The sequence below is a fragment of the Carcharhinus amblyrhynchos genome, chromosome 8 (assembly GCF_965287045.1).
Source record: "Carcharhinus amblyrhynchos chromosome 8, sCarAmb.v2.hapA, whole genome shotgun sequence".
NCBI lineage: Eukaryota > Metazoa > Chordata > Chondrichthyes > Carcharhiniformes > Carcharhinidae > Carcharhinus > Carcharhinus amblyrhynchos.
Window position 1 is genome coordinate 109,797,215 of NC_137331.1, and position 25,020 is coordinate 109,822,234.

At 46.2% G+C, this 25,020-nt stretch overlaps 1 protein-coding gene across 1 annotated transcript in view; it reads right to left on the reverse strand.

The window, feature by feature from the left end:
• Window positions 1-547: 547 nt before the first annotated feature.
• The window catches only part of lama1 (laminin, alpha 1), a 314,737-nt gene continuing 290,264 nt past the window's right edge, over window positions 548-25,020 (reverse strand). The window contains exons 58-63 of the mRNA XM_080194636.1: window positions 22,911-23,100; window positions 18,516-18,668; window positions 14,908-15,061; window positions 14,035-14,168; window positions 4,789-5,011; window positions 548-1,042 (exon numbers count right to left, since the gene is read on the reverse strand). Coding sequence (XP_080050762.1) covers window positions 882-1,042; window positions 4,789-5,011; window positions 14,035-14,168; window positions 14,908-15,061; window positions 18,516-18,668; window positions 22,911-23,100 — 1,015 coding nt within the window. The 3' untranslated portion in view covers window positions 548-881. The remainder of the gene's footprint in view (window positions 1,043-4,788; window positions 5,012-14,034; window positions 14,169-14,907; window positions 15,062-18,515; window positions 18,669-22,910; window positions 23,101-25,020) is intronic.

Here is a 25,020-nt window from a genome sequence, read left to right on the forward strand (position 1 = left end):
TAATGTGGTCAGTCCAGTTGAATTTCTGGTCAATGGTAACCCCAAAGATGTTGACAGTGATGGTTACACCATTGAATGTCAAGGGACAGTGGTTAGTCTGTCTCTTACTGGTGTTGGTTATTGCCCGACATTTGTGTGGCATGGATGTTGCTTGTCACTTGTCCACCCAAGCCTGGATATTGTCCAGATCTTGTTCCATTTGAACATGGACTGCTTCAGTATCTGAGAAGTCGCGAATGGTGCTAAATATGGGGCAAACATCTCCACTTCTTACCTTATTATGGAAAGAAAGTCATTGATGAAGCAACTGAAGATGGTTGGGCCTAGGGTACTCCCCTGAGGGACTCCTGAAGAGATGTTCTGGAGCTGAGATGACTGGCCCTCCACAACCACTATGTAGCAGGTATGATTCCAACCAGTGGAGAGTTTGCCCCCCCGATACCCATTGATTCCAGCTAGCTTGTGTTAGCAACCTTGCTTTGAGTAGAACATCCTTAAAGTTTCTATAAACTGGGCAAATACAAAACAACACAAGAACTGCACGGTGTCTCGTCAAATCATGTTTGCATTTTAATTGCAAAAATGATAAATATTCATAATGATTAACATTTCAGTAAATACTGTCAAAAAGAAAATCAATTGTAAACGTGGGTTGAAAAAAAACTAAAATTTTCATCCTGATGCCATTAATTATTTTTTAAGGAGGTACTTGTTGTACAGTACGCAAACTTTTACTGAAGCATCTCTCAGAGCTTTATTTTGTTGGTTTACAATGCGTGCGTATCCTGAGTGAAGGAGGGCGGTTAATATGTTGAGGAAATAGGTACGGCCCCAAAAGCTTTGATAAGATTCTCCGAGCTTGGGAGGGCCAATCCTAGCGGCTAGTGCTCGATAGCAGGGCAAGAATGAGGGAAGACCCCTCGGAGGTCAAAGGCTCTGCTGAAGTCGAAGGCCTCAATCTGTTGGTTCTTCGCCAGCCTGAGGTTCCTCATGCAGCCCTGGAAGGGCTTCTGAATGGTCAGACAATTCTGCTTCACGTTAGCTGTGTGAACAGATAAAGACGCACACATTAACTATGTATATAATTTTGGTGCCCGCTCATCTTCTGTAACCACAGAAACCCTACAGCGCAGAAGGAAGCCATTTGGCCCATTGAGTCTGTACCGACAACAATCCCATCCAGGCCCTATCCCCTCAGCCCCACACATTTATCCCACTAATTTACAAATTGTGGGACACTGAGGTGCAGTTTAGCACAGTCAATGCACCTAATTCGCACATCTATGGACTGTGGGAGGAACACAGACATGGAGAGAATGTGCAAACTCCACACAGACGGTGGCCCAAGCCAGGAATCGAACCCAGGTCCCTGGAGCTGTGAGGCAGCAGTGTTAGCCACTGCGCCACCTAGGTCAACGGATGTTTGAGACTGGCGTGATGACGCCATTAACAGGGCAGGGGGAGATGGGATCAGAGTATTGAATTTGATGAACAGCCATAATCAAAATGAATGGCAGAGCAGGCTCAAAGGGCCGAATGGCCTCCTCTTGCTTCTAGTTTCCATGTGCAGCGAATTATGACTGGGAATCAGGTTAAGTGCTGCAATTAATATTTAAAGTTTATTACAATTTTGAATTTTTCTATACAGCTTGACCGTAGGTACTGTGCATTGAATAAGGTAGCTCAGAAAGATATATAGCAACATTTAAAAAGCACTTGGATAAGTACATGGGATGGGAAAGGATTAGAGGGATATGGGCCAAACGCGGGCCATTGGGACTAGCTGGGAAGGCACCATGGTCGGCATGGACCGGTTGGGCCGAAGGGCCTGTTTCTGTGCTGTAAGACTCTATGAGTGGAATTTTCCCATCCCACCTGCATAGGAATCGTAGCGGGCAGGACATGAACCATGCAGAGGCCTATTGACCTCGCGCGGGATTTTCTGGCCCTGGGGCAAACGCAGCTGGAAAATTCTGCCCTATTGCCGGAATTCTACCACCCAACCTGCAATGGAATCAGAGCGAGCAAGGGGCGGATAACGGAAATGTCCGGGCGGACATGTCTCGAGCGAGGCCATAAAATCCCGCCCACTGACTCTAAATACTGGTTGGTTAGCTCAGTTGATGAATGGGTTGGTATGTGGGTCAGCTTAGTGTCAACTACATGGGATCCAATCCCTATGCTAGCTCAGGTAGATTGGGGGTCTGCTCCTTTTCACTGTAAAATTCACTGCACTTTGCTGTGGATGGTGTTTAATCGCTGAGGACCTGCCTTCAGCAGAGAACTCAGCAAGGGAATGAGAAGACCGGGAATAAGTACAGTTCCTGATAAAGTAGCAGGACAAGTACTTCAAATGGTCTTAGGATCTCTGACCTATGAAGATGATAATCAGCCAGGAGCCCTGCTTAGAGGTATGCAGCATGGAAAAAGGCACTTCGGCCCAACTTGCTACTAATCAGCACTGCCTGGTAGAATAGGTACACATAAACATTGAGTAAGGATACACATCATGAATGATGCAGCAGTGGGAGGGCATGAGATCATTGATATTGGTGCATATGTGTGTGTGTGCACATGCATGTGTGCTTGCATGTATGTGGTGTGTGTGTGCGTTTGTGTATGTGAGAGTGAACCCGGTCAAAAGTGGGTGCCAAGAGAGAGAAAGGGTAGTCGTTTTCAGTGCTGTCAACCCCGTCAAAATAAAAACAGAAAGGACTTCCAGTCTTCATTCGCTACATTCTCTATGCCCCCAAGCCAATCTATGTTGTTCTACCCACACTCTCATACCTCAAGTTATGGCCCTCTATTCAACCCCCTTCCCAGTCAAAGCCTCCTTTGCCAAGCTATGCCCCTCCACCCCCATGCTCCCTCATGCTCCATTGGCCCACCATACACCGTACAGAACCAACTAACCCAACAGTGACAATAGAAGGGACAAAAAAAGTTTTTTAAAAAATCATTAATTCATTGTTTTCCAGACCCTTTAAAATATCAGTAACAGAAGTGAAACATCCTTGAAACCTCTTAACCTTGTGTAAATAAACACTGAAATTGACAGCTAAGATCAGAGAGCCAGAAATGTCAATTAAGTAACATTTTCTCTGGGGGCTCATGTGGTTTACGAGAGTAATAGATTTCTGGGGTCCCAGCAAAGTACATGTAACAGCCCACATTTATTGGGCTGCATTGAAGGGACTTTGCTTTAACACAGGGGGAAGTAATGAACAAATGTCTGTTTCTCAGCCCCACCACCAGCAGGCATCAGTGCGAGCAGGACTTCAGAATTTAGAGAGTGGCCAAATTTTCCCGTCCCGCCCAAACTGGCAAGGGCGTAAAATCCCACCTGCAGACTTTGCTAGCCCCCCGACCATTTTTTCTGCTGCATTGCATCTATATATGTAGTGTAGCCAACTCATGGGCTCACCAAGTTAAATACACTTGAGTTAGGCTTGGTCCAGAATCTTTCAGCCTCCCTGCGGGCTTTCCTGTGGTGGACCTGCTCGCCATTGGCCAACGGCAGAATCTTCCAGAGTGAAAATTCCAGCTTGGCACGGTGGCACAGTGGTTAGCACTGCTGTATCACAGTGCCAGGGACCCGGAGTTCGATTGTGGCCTCGGATCACTGTCTGTGCGGAGTCTGCACTTTCTCTCCATGTCTGTCTGGGTTTTCTTTGGGTGCTCCAGTTTCCTCCCACGCTCCAAAGATGTGCATGTTAGGTTGATTGGCCATGACAGATTGCCCCTAGTGTCAGAGGGATTATAGAACATAGAACAGTACAGCACAGTACAGGCCCTTCAGCCCTTGATGTTGTGCCGAGCTATGTCCAAACCCAAGATCAAGCTATCCCACTCCCTATCATTCTGGTGTGCTCCATGTTTTTCTCTTTTAATCCACAGGTGCTTCGGTCCGCCTTGTTGTCCAACAAGGGGCATACACGTGGTGGGTGGTGCGAGGGCTACTCTTGGATGTTTCGAGAGTAGCCTAGTACTTCACATCGTTAGTGTACGCTTAAACTGGACCAGATGCTGGGCAGCATGACAGCTCAGTGACTATCACTGTTTGCTGTGCAGACACATGGATTTGGGCCAGTGTCTGTGGGAGTTTGCGCATTCTCCCTGTGGTTACGTGGGTTTTCTCCGGGTGCTCCGGTTTCCTCCCACACCCCAAAGATGTGCTCTTAGGCTGATTGGTATGGCAAATTGTCCCTAAATTAGTCTCCCCTCAATCTGGTTTCCAATGTGGGGTGCCATTAGCATGGACAAGGGTCATGGGCGGACAGGGGACTCACAATGTTGAAATGGCGGCGCAGGCTCGTTGGGCCGAAGGGCCTGTTTCCCGTGCTGTGTTGTACTTTGTATGTGCCTATCCAATAACCGCTTGAAATTTCCTAATGTGTCCAACTCCACTATCACAGCAATGCTCAGGGGTTATGACAATTAGGACCTGGGTGGGATTGTAGTCGGTGCAGACTTGATGGGCTGAATGGCCACCTTCTGCACTGTTGGGATTCTATGAAAACCCACCCTTAGTTTAGTCTATTTTGATGTATGCATGCCAAAAGATAAATTAGCTCTCATTTCTTGATACGTTTGCGATCTGTCTCTGTTTTCAATTTGGAGTCTCACTATTTCCCTGATGGTGATGCTCCTTATCTAAGTGTTGACTGCTACAATGTGTGCCGACAAAGTATTCTAAGACGCTGAACTAGACTACACACAGTGGGTAATGTGCAAATGTTTAGCTCAAAGCTCTTGACATATCAGAAGTCAAACTACAATAATACATACTGGGGTAGCCTCCCACGTAAATTGGATCGTTCGTGTCTGCAGAGGTAGACTGGATATAGGGATTATCAGCCTCCACTGTAACGCCATCCACAGTCAGTGCAATCCGATGCTTGCTCTTGTTGGCTTGAAGTTTGTGCCACTGCCCATTGCACAGCTGGTTTGAGTCCTTGGGTTCATATCTGGCAGTGATTCTTCCAGCCCCGTTATTAACGTGGAAAAGTACCTGGAAGAAAATAAGTCTTAACAGTGAAAGAATCCGCTACACCCGACACTGATGGCCCAGTTCTACCATCGCGTTGCGTCTGTTTTCGAGCACGAAAACTTGGTAAAGTTGGGTGTGAGGCGAGTACCGCGATCCGTGCCCACCTCCACACTGGTTTCCCCTTTTATCAAGGCCCGAAAATGGTCTTTGCATGCATTTAAATGGACTTAATGGGCTGCATGCCCAACTTTACCAACATGTCCCCCTTTACCATCGTGTTCACCCAACTGGAGAGATCAATGGCTGAGGAGGGGAAGGTGGGTTCGCTGCCATTCTGCTCAAGATCGATGGGGGGGAAGGGATCCACTGCCACTGTGTGATCAGTGGGGGAGAAGGGGGTGGGGGGAGAAGGGGGTGGGGGTCAGTTGCCACTCTGCCTGACATCGGTGGGAGGGAAGGGGAGAGGGGCCTATGATCGGTCTGGGTGAGGGGGGGAATAAGGCAGTCAGTAAGGTTGTGGGGGTGGGGCACCGTCTGTGGGGGCATTATCCGGCCCAGGAGGGATGTAGCAGGGGAGCGTTTTTCTATCATTTCTTTTCTGCGCATATGCAGTTGGAGGTGCGGATTGGAGCTGCAGGCTTTTGGACACGTTAAGTCCCGCCCACAGGCCTCTGCAGCTTGATTTGGACTCGCTGATATTTTTGCAGACGGAGTGCACATGGGGGCACCTCAGAACGGGTCTAAAATTCGGATCTGAAACACTCCCAGTTTGAAGCCCAGCAGTTACAATCAAAATGGTAAAATAGAGCCCTAATAGTGAAAGAATCCTCTACACTGGACAATAACATAAAATAATCCTCTACACCAGGCACCAACAGCAAAAGAATCATAGAAACGAGAGGCAGGAGTAGGCCATTCAGCCCTTTGAACCTATCCCACCATTCATTTGCTCAACTAATTAAATATCCTGATTCCCCCCTTTCCCTCATATCCCTTGATCCCTTTAGCCCCAAGAGTTACATCTAATTTATTCTTGAGATCAGACAATGTTTTGGCCTCAACCACTTTCTGTGGTAGTAAATTCCACACATGCGCCACCCTCTGGTGAAGAAATTTCTCCTCACCTTGGTTCTAAAATGTTTACCCTTATCTTCAAACTATGTCCCTTAGTTCTGGACTCCCCCACCATCGGGAGCATTCTTTCTGAATCTACACTGTTAGAATTTTATAAGTTTCTATGAGATTCCCTCTCACTCTCTTAAAGTCCAGTGAATATAATCCTGCTCCACTTAGTCTCTCCACATATGACAGACCTGCCATCCCAGGAATCAGCCTGGTAGACCTTTGCTGTACTCCCTCTACAGCAAGAACGCCTTTCCTCAGTTAAGGACACCTACACCAGGTGTCCTTTATACCAGAAACTAACTTGCAAGGCTGAATGATAAAATTGTCTTCTTTCAGATCTACATTATGTGCCCAGGGCAGTGAAACGCTTGTGATGTGCTAAATCTCGGAAAAGTTGCCCAGTCCGTCACACAAACCAGCTTCCCATCCATTGACTCTGTCTACACTTCCCGCTGCCTTGGAAAAGCAGCCAGCATAACTAAAGACCCCACGCACCCCAGACATACTTTCTTCCACCTTCTTCCATTGGGAAAAAGATACAAAAGTCTGAAGTCACACACCAACCAACTCAAGAACAGCTTCTTTCCTACTGCCATCAGACTTTTGAATGGACTTACCTTGCATTAAGTTAACCTTTCTCTACACCTTAGCTATGACTACAACACTACAATCTGCACCCTCTCCTTTCCTTCTCTATGTATGGTATGCTTTGTCTGTATAGCACGCAAGAAAAAATACTTTTCACTGCATGTTAATTAATATATGTGACAATAATAAATCAAAATCAAATCATAGAAACATAGAAATATAGAAGGTAGGTGCAGGAGGAGGCCATTCCTGGTCCTTCAAGCCTGCTCTGCCATTCATTATGGGCATGGCAGATCGTCCAACTTAATAGCCTGATCTGCTTTCTTCCCATAACCTTAGATCCCATTTGCCCCCAGTGCTATATCTAGCTGCCCCTTGAATACATTTAATGTTTTGGCATCAACTGTTTCCTGTGGTAATGAATTCCACAGGCTCATCACTCTTTGGGTGTAGAAATGCCTCCTCATCTCTATCCTAAATCCTCAGACTGTGACTGCTGGTTCTGGGCTCCCCCCACCATTGGGAACATCCTCCCTGCAACTACCCTGTCTTGATCTGTTAGAATTTTATAAGTCTTTATACTTTTCAACTGGCAAACTGTTTAGTTTCCAATGCACCAGAGAAAGCTGCTTTTCCCAAATGGAGAGATAGCAATCGTGAATGAATTCCAATTGCTTCCACACAGCCCCAGCCACTGATCAGACAGAAGGTTGGTTCTGGCTAGGAATGGATTGCCTCTCTCACTTGATGGCAAGAACGCATCCGGTGATGGTGGGACAGGAAAGAGAGATGCGAGAGTTAAATCCAACAAGTACAAGTTATCTGATATTTACTTTAGGCATCTTGGTTTGTGGAATCCTTTTAACAGGACTGAGAAGTAAAGAAAGGGTTAACTAAAAAGAGAGAGGATTTATGTAATTCTTTGGGGAAAAGTTTGAGAAACTGAAGTTAATTTTTAAGTGCTTCCACATGGTAAAACATTGAGCTGTGTGTACAATATGGAATGAAATCAAAATGCTTGCATAGACGTTAAATTCATGGTTTTAATAAACAAAATAGCCTTAAATGGGGATTAAAAAGCAAGGTTTATATTACATTTATGCTAAATTATTTACAGCAGATTAAGACTTGGCACAGAAGGAGCAACAAAATAGGAAAATGTTCCACAAGGGGTCGAATGATGACCTCACAATTGTTGGCCAGGAATTTCTCATTCCTCAAAATGACATTTTCCATCACTTCAGGACCCTGTTTCTTCTGGGTTCCCAATGTATTCCACAAGCCCAGCACCGAGGTATCCCACCGCCCCCCCCCCCCCCCCCCCCCCCCCCGGCCTCAGCACCGGGTGGCTGCAAGCATATCTTTTGCTTCTCTGACAAGCTTGCCTCCACGAGCGCAGATCACATTGCAATGGAGCGCAATGCACAAATCTGACTTGCAGGGCCAGACCTTAGTAGGAAAGGAATGGACAACAGCATGGAGCCCAGATACAGATGATGAAGAACAGGCTCAAAATCATACAACAAACACACACTGACTGCATAACATACCAAATTCTGCCGTCTATTTGTAGAATCATAGAATCCCTGCAGAGCAGAAGGAGGCCATTCAGCCCATTGAGTCTTCACTGACCACAATCCCATACAGGCCCTATTCCTGTCACTCCACATTTTAATGCTGCTAATCCCCCTGAAACTAGGATCAATTTAGCATGGCCAATCAACATAACTCTGTGGGAGGAAACCGGAGCACCCGGAGGAAATCTACACAGAATGGGGAGAAAGTGCACTCTCTGCACAGACAGTGACCCAAGGCCAGAATTGAACCCGGGTCCCTGGCACAGTGAGGCAGCAGTGCTAATCACTGTGCCACTGTGCTGGGTGGGTGCAGGGAACAGGGGCTTTCATAAATCCTCTGCACCAGATGTTAACTTTGAAGTTTGAACAAAATGACTTCCTTACAAAATATACATTGTACCTCATGGCTGAAGTTCTCACCATCCCCTCCAATCACAGAAGTCTTATGGCACAGGAGAAGACCTTTCAGCCCGTCGTGTCTGCACCGGCTCTCTGGATGAGCACTGTGACTTAGTCCCAGTCCCCTGTATCCTGCACATTGTTTCATTCAAGTATTCCAGGTGGATCCTCAGTGAAACCTTGGTTTCCTTGTGCATCAGTCGCTGGAAGTAAGCGCGCAGGTATAGCAGGCAGTAAAGAAGGCAAATGGTTTATTGGCCTTCATGGTGAGAGGATTTGAGTATGGGGATAGGGATATTTTACTTCAATTCTATAGGGCGTTGGTGAGGCCACACCTGGAGTATTGTGTGCAGTTTTGGTGTCCTTATCTGAGGAAGGATGTCCTTGCAATAGAAGGAGTCAAGCAAAGGTTGATTCCTGGGATGGCAGGTCTTTCATTTGAGGACAGACTAAGTCAGTTATGATTATAGTCACTGGAGTTAGAAGAGTGAGAGGGGATCTCATAGACGCTTATAAAATTCTAACAGAGTTAGACTCAGAAAGAATGTTCCCAATAGTGGGGCAGTCCAGGACTAGGGGGTCACAGTTTGAGGATAAACTTTTTAGAACTGAGGTGAGGAGAAATTTTCTCACCCAGAGGGTGGTGAATGTGCGGAATTCACTACCACAGAAAGTAGTTGAGGGCAAAATGTTGTATGATTTCAGGAAATTAGGTATAGCTCTGCAGGCTGAAGAGATCAAGGTTATGGGGGGATCTGCATATTGAATTTGATGATCAGCCATGCCCATAATGAATGGTAGAGCAGGCTTCAAGGGCCGAATGCCTATTCCTGCTTCTGGTTTCTATGTAATCATCTAATGCCCTCTTGAATGCTTCGACTGAACCTGCCTCCACCGTACTACCAGGCAGTGCATTCCAGGCCTGAACCCGTCGCTATGTGAAAAAGTTTTTCCTCACATCACATTAGCTTCTTTTGAAAATCATTTTAAGTCTCGCCCTCTTGTTATTGATCCTGTTACAAACAGGAACAGTTTCTCCCCATCGACTCTGTCCAGCCTCCTCATGATTTTGAACATCTCAATCAAATCTCTTCTTAGCATTCTTCTCTCCAAACAGAACAGTCCCAAACTTTCCAATCTACCCTTATAACTGAATTTTCTCATCCCTGAACCATTCTTGTAAACCTCCTTTGCATTTCTATACTACTGTTAAGCACTTAGGAATCATCACACAGCAGACAAACTAACCCATGGCACAACTTTGAGTGATTCATGTATTTGTACACTGAGATATCTTTGCTTTCTTTCCCCACCTAGACTTGCACCTTCCAAGCAAAGAATGATCTCGCTAATCTTCCCACCAACATGTGCTACTCACATTTACCCATGCAGAATGTCATTTGAACATAGGAAAACTACAACACAAACAGGTCCTTCAGCCCACAAGTTGCGCTGATCATATCCATACCCACTAGGCATAAGTATAACCCTCAAACCCATTAAATCCCATGTACTTAACCAGAAGTCTCTTAAAAGACCCCAACGAGTTCGTCTCCACCACCACCGATGGCAGCCGATTCCATTCACCCACCACCCTCTGAGTGAAAAACTTAACCCTGACATCTCCTCTGTACCTACTCCACAGCACCTTAAACCTGTGTCCTCTTGTAGCAACATCTCGATCCCTGGGGCACTCCACTGGTGACCAATCTCCATGCAAAAAAAGACCCCTCCACAACCACTCTCTGCCTTCTGCGGGCAAGCCAGTTCTGGATCCACAAGGCAACAGCCCCTTGGATCCCATGCCCTCTCACTTTCTCAAGATGTCTTGCATGGGGGACCTTATTGAATGCCTTGCTGAAGTCCATATAAACCACATCCTTGGCGTTATCTTTTTACTCGAGGTCTTAATCTGAGACCCTGTGGACCTCTTAGGGAGATACAAAAAGATAGTTTGGTAGCTCTTGTGGCGCAGTGGGTAGCATCCCTGCCTCTCAGCTAGAAGATCTAAGTTCAAATCCCACACCAGGAGCTAATGGCCAAGGAAGGTGCGTTCGTAACCTGGCCAAACAATTTGAGAGTCAACTTGTAAATCTTTCCAACATACATCAATGGCAGGTGGTAAGAGTGGAGGAGATTACGGCCAACCTTGCGCCTGCAGAAGGAAATGGGAAACCTCTGCTGAATCCTGCCAAGCAGAACCATGGTTGGAGAAGACCATGGTTACCTATGCCCTCTCAAGGCATGGCATGACAGAAGAAGGGGTATTCTCCTCATGCCCTGGCTAAAAGTCATCCCTCAACCAATGCCATTAAAAATCTGGCTATTTTAATCCTGTGGCTTTGCATATACTGCCTGCTGCTTATTCCTAAATTCTAACAGTGACTGCATTCTACATGTGCTTCATTGTGAAGTGATAGAACATAGAACATAGAACACTACAGCACAAACAGGCCCTTCGGCCCACAAGTTGCGCCGATCACATCACCTACCTACCTACAGACCTATCTATAACCCTCAATCTCATTAAACCCCATATACTCATCCAGAAGTCTTTTAAAAGACCCCAGCGAGTTCGCCTCCACCACCACTGACGGCAGCCGATTCCATTCACTCACCACCCTCTGAGTGAAAAACTTACCCCTAACATCACTTCTGAACCTCCCTCCCCGCACCTTAAATCTGTGTCCTCTCGTAGCGACCATTTCAAACCGGGGAAATAGCCTCTGAGAGTCCACCCTATCTATTCCTCTTAACATTTTGTAAACTTCTATCAGGTCGCCTCTCAACCTTCGTCTCTCCAGGGAAAAGAGTCCCAGCTCCCTCAACCTAACTTCATAAGGCATGCCTCCCAGTCCAGGCAACATCCTTGTAAATCTCCTCTGCACCCTCTCAATAGCTTCTACATCTTTCCTATAGTGAGGCGACCAGAACTGCGCACAATACTCCAAATGAGGCCTGACAAGGGTCTTATAAAGTTCCAGCATTACCTCCCGACTCCTAAACTCAATCCCTCGATTAATGAAGGCCAGTACACCATACGCCTTCTTGACCACCTCCTCCACCTGCGAGGCCGATTTAAGAGTCCTGTGGACCCGGACCCCAAGATCCCTCTGCTCCTCAACACTACTCAGACTTCTGCCCTTGATAGTGTACTCGTTCATCCCGTTGGTTCTGCCAAAATGGACGACTACACATTTATCCGCGTTGAAGTCCATCTGCCACTTCTCCGCCCAGTCCTGCATCCTATCTATGTCCTGCTGCAACTTTTGCCATCCTTCCAGATCATCCACAACACCACCGACCTTCGTGTCATCAGCGAACTTACTTACCCATCCCTCCACTTCCTCATCCAGGTCATTTATGAAAATGACAAACAACAAGGGTCCCAGAACAGATCCTTGAGGCACTCCGCTGGTGACTGACCTCCATTCAGAAAAAGCCCCATCCACAACCACTCTCTGCCTTCTGCAGGCAAGCCAGTTCTGGATCCACAAGGCCAAAGGCCCTTGGATCCCATGCCCTCTCACCTTCTCAAGAAGTCTTGCATGGGGGACCTTATCAAACGCCTTGCTGAAGTCCATGTACACTACGTCCACGGCACTTCCTTCGTCAATGTGTTCAGTCACATTATCGAAGAACTCAACTAGGCTTGTAAGGCACGACCTGCCCTTGACAAATCCATGCTGACTATTCCTGATCATGTCAAACCTCTCCAAATGTTCGTAAATCTTGTCCCTCAGAAGCCTCTCCATCAGCTTACCAACCACTGAGGTCAGAGATATTGATCTGAGATGACATTAAGGTTGTGAAGAATGCTACATAAATGCAAATTCTTTCTTTGTAAAAAGACCAATCAAATAAACTGCGGGTTGAGTTCAGGAGTATGAATCTACACAAAGTACTGTTCAGACACAGGGAGAGCGCTGTGTGCAATTTTATGTGTCCTGTTATAGAAGCAACATCGAAGCCATTGAGCATTACAATGCAATGCCAACGTCCATTGAGATGGTGAAGTGTATAAAATCTGCTCCGCAGGTAAATGCTGCCCAAATCTCATATTTTCTTCTGACGCTCTTCAGTGTAGACTGAGTGCTCTGGTTCTCAAATCTTTGCTCGACAGAAGGAACTTCCCACATTTTAATTTCCCAATCCTGAAGATCTCATCTCAAGCACCCCTTTCTCATCCTCTCCTCACAAAAGTCAAAGGTGGGTAATCTTTATAAGTCAATTCTAATTTCAGGAACCAGTCTCATGGTCATCATCTGGATTCTCTCTAATGCTTTCTGCAATGCCAACTGGACATTTTCAACTTGCTGCCCAGTGTGTAACTGGCATTGTGGACTGGCTGCCCATTATAGAAGCTGCCTGATTGCGTTTTCAATGAATTGAAGACATTGCCAAGACCAATATGGTTACCAATAGGCACAGGAAGTAAAGTTTGATAGGTTGAATTTGATGGTAGCTGCTTATTCGTTCACAGTTTGCTGGGAGTAAAAGTAATTGGGCACTTAATACTGCACACACAGCATTCCTTTCTCTACTAGTTTAATCGTGTACGGTTTGACACCATCCAGGACAAAGCAACCCGCTTGATTGGCATCACATCCACTCCCTCCACCACGGACGCTCAGTGGCAGAGTGTGTACAATCTACAAGATGCACCACAGAAATTTACCAAAGATCCTTAGGCAGCACCTTCTAAAACCCAGGGCCACTTCCATCTGGAAGGACAAGGGCAGCAGATACATGGGAACATCACCACCTGCAAGTTCTTCTCCAAGCCACTCACCATCCTGACTTGGAAATATACTGCTGTTCTTTGTGGTCAGTGGATCAAAATCTTGGAATTCTCTCCCTAACGGCATTGTGGGTCAACCCACAGCATGCGGACTGCAGCGATTCAAGAAGGCAGCTCACCACCTTCTCAAGGGTAACTAGGGATGGGTAATAAATGCTGGCTAACCAGGACATCCATGTCCCACAAGTGAATTTGGCCACTGAAGTCACCAACGGTAGGCCACAATGACAAAACCTTTCAATTTGCCATCAGAGTAACACAATCTGAGAGTGAGGCAAAGGCAAAATACTGCAGATGCTGGAATCTGAAACAGAAAATGCTGGAAAAACCTCAGTAGACCTGACAGTATCTGTGGAGAGAGAATAGAGCCAATGTTTCGAGGCTGGGTAACCCTTCGCAGGGTCATCCAGACTCAAAACATTGGCTCTATTCTCTTTCCACAGATGTTCTCAGACCTGCTGAGACAATCTAAGATTGGCTGATCCCGATTGCCAGCCTGGGATACACGGTCCACTGAATGAATCTAGAACAGGAAAGCTGCCAATCGTTCTCACCTTGCCATTTACAATCTCCAATCCGATTGCATCCACCTTAGCGCTGCTGATTCCGAGCAGTACAGAATTCCGGGATGTACTGCGGAACTCAAGTGTAACAACAACATCAGACCTCACTTTATAACCTTCTTTCACTGTAAACAACAAAAACCAGAAAGGGTGTTTAGTCCACTGTTCAGGTTGCTGAAAAATGAGATTTTAATCTGTAACAAAAGAAAAGCTGGTCTTTCCCAAAGAAATTCTTTATCTTCCACACAATGTGACGTACTGACTAGTTTCTGCTGTTGCTGCTAATTTTACGGTGACCAGGGATGACTGTGCAATGGCCTCATCCAATTTTCTCATCAAACCATCTATCTATCTCACCCCGATAAGAGAAGCAAATTCTCCTGGACGGTCACTTGAGGGAAATGAAGGGCCACAGGGATAGGCAAAGGGGCAGACTGAATTGCTCTACAGGTAACCAGCCTGGTTTCAATGGGCCAATGAGCTTCCTTCCACGGTGCAGGTAGTCTGAGGAGAATCAGCGATGACGGGGCTGCAGGCCACAAACCCAGCAAGGTTTCGCTTTCCTCAGATATTAACACATACAGGCATACTTAAAGATGTGCAGGTTAGTTTGATTGGCCATGATAAATTACCCCTTAGTGTCCTGGGATGTGTAGGTTGGAAGGATTAGTGGGGTAAATGTGTGGGGTTGTGGGGACAGGGCCTGGGTGGGATTGTGGTTGGTGCAGACCCGATGGGCTGAATGGCCTAATTCAGCACTGTTGGGACTTTATGATTCTATGAAACTGAATTTTGGATTTTGGAAAACATTCCCAAGTATAAAGCAGGCATTGCATTTAAACATTAACATTTAACTCCACTTACCCAGTGCAGCAAATCCTGTGCCATCGAAGAAAGTGCCCTCCTGGATGGAAGTGTAACATGTGCCCACAGTGAGGATGGAAACTGGCCTCTCCATGTCTAGGGGCTTGTTATTCAATGTCACGTTGCCAAGGCAGGCAGGGATACTGTGCGTCGCCTGAAGAAATGGCTCACAATGAGATGGATGTGTAATAATTCACAACAATTGATTTTGTTACGTCCTGTTCAATTTTATCTAATGTGATAAAACGTGGATCAGACAGAGACAACTGAAATGCTGGGGGGTGGGGAACAGTATGCACTTTCCAATTGCTGAATTCCAGATAAGAGCCTCATACCACATTCCTCAGTCTGTTACATTTAGGGGGATTGTAGGTAATTGGGTCAAATGCATGCTTAAAAACAGCGCACGGAGGAACGCAATTAGAGTGTTTCGGCATTTTTACCTCATCATCACCCAATGGAAAATATTACCTTTGGAAAGGTCTTTGGAACTTCACCCTGGGTTGCTGCAAAGAGACAATCTTAAAGCATCTATCAACCACACATCTCCCAATACATAATTACAAACAGTTACAGCATGGTGGAGAAGGCCATTCGATCCATTTGCTGGAATTTTATTGGCACGTCCAGCCCATAAGCAGGGCAGGCGAAGCTCAAAGAATGGCATTCCCCATTGGCCTCGGGTGCAACCTTACAAGCCTCGGGCAGGCATGCTGGTAACATTCTAGCCATCATGTCTGCACCGGTTCTCCGAATGAGCACTTTACTTACTTCCGTTCTCCTGCCTCCTCTCTGTAACCCTGCACATTGTTTCTTTTCAAATATTCACCCAATTCCCTTTTGAATGCCTATTACCCTCTCTCAACAATCCTGCTTTTGCAATATTTAAAATTCAGATGTGGCAGTTTTTGACATCCTTGTGTAAAGGAGGAAGAGGAACTAGTCTGTGAATCTGCGACTATCGGATTTTGTGTGGACATTTTACATGGGTATAGTATTTATTTGTCACGTCACAACACTTGCATTCTTGGAAGCAACATGAGAATCTGATCTAAATGCTAACTAGCCTTTGAAAACTGTTTCAGCTGCTAGGGATACTGAAAATCTGGCAATATTCTCTGACTTTGCATACGTCATAACAATTAAGAGTAACTCATTGCAACACATCTGCTGACCTTCATGGTTTTTGACTGTTGTATGCAGGAAATCAAAGATAGGTTTTCTCAGTGGGTTACCAAGGTGCTACCAAGTGGAACTGCTCAAGGGGCTGAATGGTATTCTGATTTCAAAGGTCAAAGAATGAAGAAAATTGCAGCACAGGAACAGGCCCTTCAGCCCTCCAAGCCTGTACCAATCATGCTGCCCAACTGTACCAAAACTCCCAACCCTTCCAGGGACCATATCCCTCTATTCCCATCCTAATCATGTATTTGTTAAGACGCCCCTTAAAAGTCACTATTGTATTTGCTTCCCACTACCTCCCCCAGCAGCGAGCTCCAGGCACCCACCACCCTCTGTATAAAAAAACTTGCCTGGTACATCTCCTTTAAATCTAGCCTCTTACACTTTAAACCTATGCCCCCTAGCAATTAACTCTTCCACCCTGGGAAAAAGCTTCTGACTGTCCACTCTGTCCATGCCTCTCAAACTTAAATGCCAAATGGAGTCAAGGGAAAGGAGGTGTTGAAAGTCTACGGCCATGCCAGTGGATTCCTACTGGAATTACAATGGGAAGCGGAGAGTACGCCTATATACTTTACTGTCCTGATCTCAGAGCTTAAATTCCCAGAACATCTACCCGCATTTTCACAGCCATTTGATGCAGGCACGTACCCGTTCACGGGTGCTGGGATGTTCTGATCCCGCTGCTGTCACTGGGATTTCCCATTGATTCCACCACAAGCTATCGGGAAACCTGCGGCAGTCAGAGGAACCAGGGATTCCCACTGGTGCTGAATTCCAGCCTGCGAGTTTGTTACTGTTTACAGAGGACCAGGGCGAGGGATTCCCAAAAGGGGACTGTCTGCTGTAACTTCATTGGCTGAGCAATGGAAAGCCTAGAAGAATAGAAACATCCTGTTTTCCAAGGATTTGAGCAGGCGCACAGGATTGAGGATTAGCGAGGGTGACGGCTCACACCGTCCTGTTGGGACCCATGCAGCCGTCCAGGCCAGATTTGAGGCCTGGACTTCTGAAAACCGTGAGCAAAATTGAAATTTATCGTTAAAAGATTAAAGGACAAGCTCTCCATTTTTCTGGTTGGATATCGATACGCACACAGCCCCAGTAAGTAACAGACACTACGGGCCAAATGGATGCAACCGTGCTGAAATTTTTATGGGCACAGTTTGGGAGGTTATTGAAAATGAGCACAGCTCCAACTTGTGGGGACAAGAATGTGAGAAAAACCTTGCTTATCTTACACACAAATATCATCTACACCAGCGTAATATCTCGACACTGAACACCACGATAATTTCAATTCAATACATTGAGATTGAAGTACCGTGCTTCATCTCAACTGGAGAAATACAAGCATGGCTGAAGAGTTGTCTTCTTTCCTTCCTCATTTTACTGAAGCATCAATTTTACAAATATAAATATAACACATTAGGATGATTTTTTTTTAAAAGATCATTCCTCTTAGTATAATCCCCGTATCCATTTCCCCTGCAGCCGAACAACATCCTTATTTTCAATAAGGAGATGGGACAGGATGGAGACATTTTTATGGTCGCTGATAATGTCGCTTCCTATCTGCTAATAGGGGGCACAATTTACTCTCCTTCCTTCCTCGCCTCCCTTTCCCTTCCTTGTGTGACGCAGATATTCCGAGGCAGTCCTACCTAAAGCTGAGGACTGGATAGCATGGGTCCTAATAGCTGACTGCAGAGTACACCCGAATGGCAAACCTGTTTCAATGCTGCTGCTACAAGATCATCATCAGCAGTTGATGGTTAATTTATACTTTACTAAATTTACAACCTTCAGATGCAGGTCACCAATGTCCCAGCTGATGGGGCAGCACAGTGGCACTGTGGTTAGCACTGCTGCCTCACAGCACCCGAGACCTGGGTTCAATTCCAGCCATGGCTGGCTCTCTGTGCGGTGTCTGCACATTCTCTACACGCCTACAAGAGTTTCCTCTGGGTGCTCTGGTTTGCTCCCCCATTCCGGTTAGGTGAATTGGCCATACTAAATTGGCACATAGCGTAAGGGAGATCAGCAGGGTAAACATGTGGGGTTACAGGGATAGGGCTGGGTGGAATTGTTATCGGTGCAGTCTCGATGGGCCGAATGGCTTCCTTCTGTACCTTTGGGATTTTATGACTATGGGCACTGACTGGTGGTGATTTAACCTGAGGATCATCACACCTCTGGTGAGTGGCAAGGTTGAGAGGACAGGACCTTCATAATAACCTCAGCTGGTATGGATGGGAATTGAACCCATGCTGTTGGCGTTACTAACCAGTTGTCTAGCCAACTGTGCTAAATTGACCCCCTTCAACCTCTATTGTATCATCAATGATAATGACCTACAAGATTAGGACGTTAGTAAAAGGCATCAGAGCAACATTTCACATGTCTAACACTGGAGTTATTCTTACATTTCCTATTCTCTTGGCAGTGTAGTCTAAAGGCAAACCTCCAAGGTAGAGTTTTCCTTCAATGTCCAGTGAATTGCCATCTCCCAGTGCAGAGTTGGATTCCTCCCCATCAACAGTAATCGTGCCTCTTCGCTTTGCATATTCTGTTTTCACCTTTGATAGAGGGAGGAAAAGAATCAGAGAAATAGAAGCCACATTCCCTGTAATTATAACTATTACTATGGTCATGGTTCAGATTCCTGCATTTGTTTTTGGTATTACAATGCTATTTCTTTTCCGAGCTGAAATGACAGGCAATTCTTCTCATTGATTGATAGCTGATGGTCATCCAGAAAAGTACTCTGCAAAGTCTGGCTGGTTCCAACATTATCACAGATGTCTCATTTCAGCATCGCTATGTACTTGGTCTGCTGAACAACATGAGGACTAATCTCTGCTGCTCTATCCGACAAATAACTTGCAGGAGAATGGGGACAAGAATCATATCAGCCATGATTGAATGGCGGAGCAGACTTGATGAGCCAAGTGGCCTAATTCTGCTCCTATCTCTTATGGTCTTATATATCCGACTCCCATTCCCCGAACCCTTAACATAGCCTGGAATGCACTGCCAAGTAGGGCGGTGGAGGCGGACACGCTGGGATCGTTTAAGACTTACCTGGATAGTCACATGAGCAGACTGGGAATGGAAGGATACAAATGAATGGTCCAGTTGGACCAATGAGTGGCACAGGCTTGGAGGGCCGAAGGGCCTGTTTCCTGTGCTGTACTGTCGTTTGAAACGTCCCAAGGCAGTTGGATCACAGGGAATGTATTATTGGACAAAATTTGACAGCAAGCCCTCAAAAAACTCAAGGCTTGGTCAAAGAATTAGGAGCATCTTAAAGGAGGAACGGTCAGAGAGGTTGAGCGGTTTAGAAAGGGGATTCTAGAACCCAGGATCAAAGCAGCGTTAATATTGTGGGCAGGATTCTCTGACCTCCCTGCCGTGTGGTAGGAGTCGGTGTGCCGCTCGTGGGTGGCCGGATCTTCTGGTGCCGCTGCTGTCAATGGGATTTCCCATTGATTCCAACCAGACAGCCGGGAAACCCGCGGCAAGGGATGCGCCGTCAAAGGGATCAGGGATTCCCACCGGCATTGAATTCCAGCCTGTGAGTTTGTTACTGTTTACAGAGGGCAGGGATTCTCACAGGGGGACTGTCTGCTGTAATTTTGTTGGCCGAGCAATGGAAAGCCTGGAAATATAGAAATCATAGAAACCCTACAGTGCAGAAAGAGGCCATTCGGCCCATCAAGTCTGCACCGACCACAATCCCACCCAGGCCCTACCCTCATATATTACCAGCTAACACAGGACACTAAGGGACAATTTAGCATGGCCAATTACCCTAACCCACACATCTTTGGGCTGTGGGAGGAAACTGGAGCACCTGGAGGAAACCCATGCAGACATAGGGAGAATGTGCAAACTCCACACAGACAGTGACCCAAGCCGGGAATCGAACCCAAGTCCCTGGAGCTGTGAAGGAGCAGTGCTAACCACTGTGCTACCATGCCGCCCACGGTAGAAATAGAATAGAAATACTCTGTTTTCCCAGGATTCCCTTAGCTCTGCTGCTAAAATCACAGCAAGCTAATAGTGAAATGGCACGGTGGCGCAGTGGTTAGCACTGCTGCCTCGCAGCACCAGGTGCCTGGGTTTGGTTCCCAGCTTGGGTCACTGTCTGTGTTGAGTTTGCACGTTCTCCCCGTGTCTGCGTGGGTTTCCTCTGGGAGCTCCGGTTTCCTCCCACAGTCCTAAGATGTATAGGTTCAGTGGATTGGGCATGCTAAATTGACCCTTAGTGCCAGAGGGATTAGCAGGGTAAATACCTGGGGTTACGGGGATCGGGCCTGGGTGGGATTTGTGGTTGGTGCAGACACAATGAGCCAAATGGCCTCCTCCTACACTGTAGGGATTCTAAACCCCTCTGTGGAAATTAAAATTTACAGGTAATTTAATTTAATCAACTTTAATATTTAGAAGTGTTCGATGACTTGAAAATTTTATTCAATCAAAATTAGAATTTGGGGCTCACTCTATTTCTGGCTTCTTTCAGTCAGCCGAAATTCTCACGGGTAGTCTGCTCCAAGACTTTTCCTGATCTGTCTCGTAGCCATTCAGAAGTATGTGTCGCCTGAAATGGTGCCTCTTGGGAAAGTCCTCGGTCTCCACCCATCACCATTCTGATGGTCCAGTGTTACCTGACGGAAATCCTTTGGTATAAATAGAACCTCTTGGTGCCAGTTTTCCAGGGGTAAAGCTAGCACAGTAAGGCCCAAGTTCATGGAACAATGCCTTGTGTCCCAAAGGTACCCAAAAAATTTCAGACCCAAATTTGGGTTGGGTCATTTTTCACGCGTCTGCCTCAGGCAGATTTTGATTTCCACAAATTTTTATTTTTATTCATTTGTGGGACATGGGCAGTGCTGGCTGGCCAGCATTTATTGCCCACCTGGGGTTGCCAAATATAAGAACATAAGAACATAAGAAATAGGAGCAGGAGTAGGCCATCCAGCCCCTCGAGCCTGCCCCGCCATTCAATAAGATCATGGCTGATCTGTCGTGGCTCAGTTCCACATTCCCGCCCTCTCCCCATAACCCTTAATCCCCTCTCTTATCAAAAACCCATCAACCTGCGTCTTAAAAATATTTAGCGAGGCAGCCTCCACCACTTCAATGGGCAGAGAATTCCAGAGATTCACCACCCTTTGAGTGAAGAAGTTCCTCCTCAACTCCGTTCTAAACCGCCCCCCCTTTATCTTGAGGCTGTGCCCCCTAGTCCTACTGTCTTTTTTGAGCGGGAAGAGTCTGTCCACCTCTATCCTATCCATCCCATTCATCATCTTATACGTCTCAATGAGATCTCCCCTCATTCTTCTAAACTCTAACGAGTACAAGCCTAATTTATTCAGCCTCTCCTCATAGCTCAACCCCCTCAACTCCGGTATCAGCCTAGTAAACCTCCTCTGCACTCCCTCCAAGGCCAAAATATGTAAATAGAACATAGAACATAGAAAAACTACAGCACAAACAGACCCTTCGGCCTACAGGTTACGCCGAACATATTTCTACCTACCAGGCTTACCTATAACCCTCTATCTCACTAAGTCCCATGTACTCATCCAAAAGTCTCTTAAAAGACCCTATCGAATGAGAGGCTTAATGCCTGGTTTAGAGGGCGTTTAAGAGGCAGCCTGATTGCTGTGGATCTGGAGGTACACACAGGCCAGGCCTGGTACAGGTGGCAGATTTCCCTAAAGGTCACTTGAGTGAACCAGGTGAGATTTTTACAACGATAAAAGCAAAATACAGTGGATGCTGGAATCTGAAACAAAAACAGAAAGTGCTGGAAAATCACAGCAGGTCTGATGGAGGAACATCCAGAATTGAAATGTCAGCTCTATGCTCTCGCCACAGATGCTGTCAGCCCTGCTGGGATTTTCCAGCAATTTTTTATTTCAGTGTGGGGCTTTTACAACAATCTGGTACTTTCACGATCATTAGCACTGACACTTATTAAAATTCCGTATCTCTTTATTAACTGAATTTAGATCCCCCGACTGCCTTTGTGGAATCTGAACTCTGGATCATATGTCCATGACCCCTGTCTACATCACTGGGGACAAAGTAGAAATTGCTCAGAGCTTCAGGTTTTTAGGTGTCCAGATCACCAACAACCTGTCCTAGACCAACACCCCCCCATGCTGACACTATAGTTAAGAAAGCCCATCAATGCCTCTACTTCCTCAAAAGACTAAGGAAATTTGGCATGTCAGCTACAACTCTCACCAACGTTTACAGATGCATTATAGAAAGCGTCCTTTCTGGTTGTATCACAGCTTGGAATGGCTCCTGCTCTGCCCAAGAGTGCAAGAAACTACAAAGGGTTGTGAACAAAGCCCAGTCCATCATTCAAACCAGCTTCCCATCCATTGACACTGTCTACACTTCACGCTGCCTTGGAAAAGCAACCAGCATTTTTAAGGACCCCACACTCCCTGGACATTCTCTCGTCCACTTTCTTCCATCGTGAAAAAGATACAAAAGTCTGAGGACCAACTGACCCAACAGCAGCTTCTTCCCTGCTGCCATCAGACTTTTGAATGGACCTACCTCGCATTAAGGTGATCTTTCTCTACACCCTAGCTATGGCTGTAAAACTACATTCTGCACTCTCTCCCTTCCTTCTCTATGAGCAATATGCCTTGTCTGTATAGTGCGCAAGTGACAATAATACATCAAATCAAATCAAAATGCCTGCTGGTACACCAGTGCAGTAACCTAAGCACAAATGCATCTCTATGTAAGGAATACTGATAAAAGTGAGTATTTAGCGAAGTGTTAAGACTTACTGTATGCCATTTGCCATCATTAATGGGAGTCGGCATGATGGTCTTGGCTGTACCTTTCCCAAGGTTGAACAGGAAATGTAACTGCCCCTTCCAGAGTTGAAGAGCTGCATAGTCGATCTGGTTCTGATGGGCCATGTAGTACACCAGGCCACTGGAGGCATAGGTTCGAATGTTCAGCTGGATGGTGAATCTGGGAGGAACAGGAAGCACAGTCATCAAGTCATAGAAATTACAGTGCAGAAGGAGGCCATTTGGCCCATTGAGCCTGCACAGACAACAATCCCACCCAGGCCCTAGCTCCGTAACCCCATATATTTACCCTCCCAATCCCCCTAACACTAAGGGGCAATTTAGCATGGCCAATCCACCTAGCTCGCACATCTTTGGACTGTGGAAGGAAACTGGAGCACCCAGAGCAAACCCATGCAGACACATGGAAAATGTGCAAACCACACACAGGCAGTGACCCGAGGCTGGAATCGAATCTGGGTCCCTGGTGCTGTGAGGAAATAGTGCTAACCACTGTGCCACCTTGTCACCAGTCTGACAGCACCCTTCATCTTTTAATTATACACTGACTTGGTTCAGTGCGAGTCAATAACATTTGGTCAACCAGACATACCAAAGTTGATTCTCCTGTAACAAGATACACATGTGCATCACCCCTGCAAGAAATGTTGAAGCTGCTTTTCATTTGGAGTACTTTCTTGACAAACCACGACTGTCGAAATCTTTTTGGTGCAAGTCAGCTGAAACATGAGCTCTTCACCATGGTATTTTACAGATTCAATTAAACTGAACATGTCTTTGATAGAGGGGGAAGTGTGTCTCTCTGCTCCATCAGCTTTTCTTCACTGAAGGTGCAGCTATTAGTGTCAGCCTTCAGTTAGTGGTAGCTGTCATGCCTATTGAGTCAGAGGGTTTAGGCTCCACACCAGAGGGGATTGTGCAAGGTTATGTAGTTAATGTAACTTAGGAACATGGGAGCAGGAGTAGGCAAATTCAGCCCTTCGAGCCTGCTCCGCCATTCAATCAGATCATGGCTGATCTCTCACTGGTCTCAAATCCACCTCCCACCCGTTCCCCATATCCCCTTAGACTTTTTTAAAATTAGAAATAGATCTTTTTTCCTTCTCGAAACCATTCAATGATTCAGACTCCACTGTGCAATGGGGCAGCGAATTCCACTAACTCACCACACTCTGTGAGAAGTAGTTTTAAATCTATTGCCTCTCAACCTATACCTGTGACCTCTTGTTCGGGATTGCCCCATAAGAGGAAACACTTGGTTTACATTTATTGTATCAATCCCTTCTTAAATTATGGCTTTGCTCGTCCCGAAACCGTAAAATCCTGCCTGAGGTCAATGGACCTTCCCATTGTCCACCTCTCGCCCGCTCCAATTCTCCTGGCGGACAGGGCCATAAAATTCCAGCCGCAAGGTCAATGCTCCAAGATTGATTTCATTGTCTCCGACCATAACTCGATCTCTTTTTGTTCCTAAACTGTGGAGCTCCTTTGGCACTCCTCATCTTAACCTTTCTCCTCCCATATGTTGAGAGGCTGTTTCCCTGTTGTAGGAGAGTCTAGGAGCAGTGCGCTTAATCACAGAGCAAGGGGGTTGCCTATTTAAGACAGAGGTGAGGGGAAAGACGTGTCGGCCTTCATAGCAAGAGAATTTGATATAGGAGAAAGAATGCTGCAGTTAAACAAGGCCTTGGTGAGGCCATACCTTGAGTACTGTGTGCAGTTTTGGTCTCCCAGTCTGGGGAAGGACATTCTTGTTATTGAGGGAGTCCTGCGAAGGTTCACCAGACTGATTCCTGGAGTCCGGACTGACATATGAAGAAAGACTGAATCAACTGGGCTTGTACTCACTGGAATCTAGAAGAATGAGAGGGGATCTCATAGAAACATAAAATCCTGATGGGACTGGACAGGCTAGATGTGGGAAGAATGTTCCCGATGTTGAGGAAGACCAGAAGTGGGAGGTCATAGTCCAAGAATAACTGATAAGCCATTCAGGACTGAGATGAAGAACAACTTCTTCACTCAAAGAATTACGACCCAGTGGGAATTCTCTACCACAAAGCTGTTGGGGCCAGCTCGT